Source organism: Vigna umbellata, chromosome 5 (genome assembly GCF_029865625.1).
Source record: "Vigna umbellata cultivar VRB3 chromosome 5, Vumbellata_1.0, whole genome shotgun sequence".
NCBI classification, from domain to species: Eukaryota; Viridiplantae; Streptophyta; class Magnoliopsida; order Fabales; family Fabaceae; genus Vigna; species Vigna umbellata.
Genome location: NC_142169.1, coordinates 50,425,727 through 50,429,020, shown reverse-complemented (window position 1 = coordinate 50,429,020; position 3,294 = coordinate 50,425,727). Strand labels below are relative to the sequence as shown.

The following is a 3,294-nucleotide window of genomic DNA, read 5'->3' as shown; positions in this document are numbered from 1 at the left end:
GAGCGCTCGTTAACTTATTCTTCAACTCTTGGAAGCGCTCTTCACACAAATCAGTCCATGCGAACGGTTGATCCTTCCTTGTAAGACGAGTCAATGGTGCTACTATCTTAGAAAATCCTTCAATGAAACGCCTATAGTAGCCTGCGAGTCCCACGAAGCTTCTCACTTCCGTGACCGAGCGTGGACTCTCCCATTCCAAAACCGCTCGTACCTTAGCCGGATCAACTGAAATTCCACCCGCGGATACAACATGACCCAAGAACTGCACTTCCCTCATCCAGAATTCACATTTAGACAACTTAGCGTACAGCTCTTTTTCTCTCAACACTCCAAGTACCACCCTTAAGTGTTCCTCATGCTCTTCACAGCTCTTGGAGTAGATGAGAATATCATCAATGAACACCACCACAAACTTGTCCAAGTACGGCCTAAAGATCCTGTTCATGTAGTCCATGAAGACTGCTGAAGCGTTCGTCACACCGAACGGCATGACTACGTACTCATAATGTCCGTAGCGTGAACGGAAGGCCGTCTTCTGAATGTCTTCTTCCTTAACTCGAATTTGATGATAGCCGGATCTCAAATCTATCTTTGAGAAGACGCTCGCTCCATGCAATTGGTCCAGCAAGTCGTCAATCCGGGGCAATGGGTATTTGTTCTTGATGGTCAGCTTATTCAATTGACGATAGTCAATGCATAGCCGTGAGCTGCCATCCTTCTTCTTCACCAACAATACAGGCGCTCCCCAAGGTGACACGCTTGGGCGGATGAACCTCTTGTCCATCAATTCTTCAATTTGCGTTTTAAGCTCAACCAATTCAGCAGGTGCCATTCTGTATGGTTGAACGGATATGGGAGCCGCGGTCGTTACCAAATCAATCGTGAATTCCACTTCACGAACAGGAGGTAGTCCTGGCACTTCATCCGGAAAAACGTCCGGGAATTCGTCCACAACCGTTCGTCCTTCAGTGTACCTATTGGACGAACGTTCAAAGCTCTTATTCGCACCCTCTCGGTCTTCATGCGTCATGATCAGAAAGCAACTCGCGCCCTCCATGATGTCTTCTTTCAACTGGCCGAGCGTCACCCCCAACTCTTCTTCATTTTCTTCCGGGAAAATCAACTCCTTAGCTCCACAATCTATGAGAATGCGATTGGTATTCAGCCAATCCATTCCCAGAATTACTTCTAAGTCTTTGAGAGGCAAACAGATGAGATTCACCTTGTATCTATGCCCTTCTACCTCAATAGGACATCTAACGCACACAGTAGATGTCCTGATTTCGCCAGCTGCTGGGGTCGACACCACCAGATCAAACTGCATCTCGCTCTCAGCTATTCCCATCTTAGCAACGCACGCCTTCGAGATGAAGGAGTGTGTCGCCCCCGAGTCAAATAACACACAGCAAGGTATTCCATGAATTAAGCAGGTACCAGTGACGAGCGTACCTGAGCTCGCTGCTTCCGCTCCAGTGATCGCATACACACGCCCAACAGCTTGGGCTCGTCCACCTCTTCCTTGTTGATTCCTTCCAGCGTTCGGCGGCCTCATCACTGCGCGTCCGCCCATATTACACTCATTCTCCAGATGGCCGTTCCTTCTACATCGAGTGCAATATTTCCCTCCGATCAACTGAGGACATGACGACCTGAAATGGGGTCCCCCACACTGGAAACATCTAACCGGTCCCTGTTGTCCTGACTGTCCAGCAACTACCAAAGCTTGAGACCCACTATTCTGTGCTGGACGAGCGTACGGTGTCCTGTTCCGGTTCAGATTGGGCCTCGACAGAACTGGTGCCCTTGACGCTTGTTGTTTCTTATGTTGTGCTGCCTTAGCCATATTTTTCTCTAACACTTTAGCCCTCTCGACCATTGCAGGGAAAGACCGAATGCAAAGACTGGAGATCAATACCTTTAGATCGCTCCTCAACCCATTCTCAAACTTTCTACATTGCCACTCTTCACTGGTTGCCATGGTGTTGAAACGAACCAAGTGTTTAAACTTGTTCGTATATTCAGAAACTGACTTTCCTCCCTGTACCAATTGCAAAAATTCCACTTCCTTAGAAAAACGAACGCTATCCGGAAAGTACTCCTCATAGAACTTGCCTCTGAATATTTCCCAGTTAATAGGACTGTGAGCGTCCGTCAATAAAGCCTTCATGCTCGCCCACCAATGGCTTGCTTCTCCAGTAAGCAAATATTCCGTGAAAGCCAAACGATTCTCATCTGGACACCTCTTGGCGTTGTAAATCCGTTCCATATCCTGCAGCCACTGATCTGCCTCATCCGGAAGACCCTTCCCACTAAACTTGGCCGGATGGTGTTGAAGAAAACTCTCCAAACTCCACTCGGTATGATGAACGGCATTGGAAGAGGACGCTCCTGGTGTGCCCCTTGTGGCGGCGATGAGTTCCATTAATTGTCTCTGAGTGGCTTCAGAGTTCTCGCGTGCGGCCTCAAGACTTCTTAAAGCAGCTGCGTTCTGCTCCATTAGCGTAGCGTTTTGTTGTTGCAACCGTTCGATCACAGTTTCCAACAACCTGGCACTGTCGGACGTATCTGGTCCATTGGGTGGTGGAGGAGGAGGAAGTCTAGGCGCCATTTGTTCTCTGAGCCAGAGAAAAACGAACGTTAGAAATGTTTAAGAGTTAAAAACAATAACTCACCAAACATATAATAAGCACACAGCAAAAGCACAGTGCACTCATATCCTACAGTGTCCTTTTTATAGAACAAAACTGCTCTGATACCAATAATGTAACATCCCAAAATTATACAGTCAGCAACTATATAATAGAATATTAACATGTATTAATATTATATAGCAGTTTTACAATTAAAGAGAGCAGTGTGCAAAAATGGCCGAACGGCCTTACATATACACACAAAAATAACGAGCGTTCACAAAAGAATTAGAACGAACGGTTTACAAAATATTGGCCGAACGTTCAACTATTTACAATCCCCAAAAGAGCGCTCGCTCACAGCCGCTCGCTACCCAAATATACTAACTGAAAACCGAACGTCTTTACCGCTCGGCCTTCACTTCCACTTCAACGAGATTCTCCTCAGCTAAGACTTCTTCTTCAAGTGTTTGCTCCAGGGAAGTATCATCTTCTGCTCACACCCACACGGATGATCATGGCAAGGACAAGACGGATACACATATACCGACAACGCAAGGACAGTGCAAGGGTAAGCTTATTGAATTTAATTTAAGTAAAACATATATTTCATACTTATCAAATACAGCAAGTAAATTCACAAACATGTACATACAATTCATAC

At 46.3% G+C, this 3,294-nt stretch overlaps 1 protein-coding gene across 1 annotated transcript; it reads right to left on the bottom strand.

The window, feature by feature from the left end:
• Positions 1-867: 867 nt before the first annotated feature.
• LOC148198536 (uncharacterized) lies at positions 868-2,608 on the bottom strand. The gene is made up of 2 exons (XM_088115839.1): positions 1,187-2,608; positions 868-1,017 (listed from the first exon to the last, which is right to left on the bottom strand). The coding sequence occupies exons 1-2, from the start codon at positions 2,606-2,608 to the stop codon at positions 868-870; spliced, it is 1,572 nt and encodes a 523-aa protein (XP_087971965.1).
• Between the last annotated feature and the right edge of the window lie 686 nt (positions 2,609-3,294).

Excerpts from the sequence above, each read along its gene's own strand:
- LOC148198536 (XM_088115839.1), bottom strand. The coding sequence starts at position 2,608 with ATGGCGCCTAGACTTCCTCCTCCTCCACCACCCAATGGACCAGATACG. Across the intron at positions 1,018-1,186 it reads TGCCTCTCAAAGACTTAGAA|ACCGAGAGGGTGCGAATAAG; the intron begins GTAATTCTGGGA and ends TGACGCATGAAG.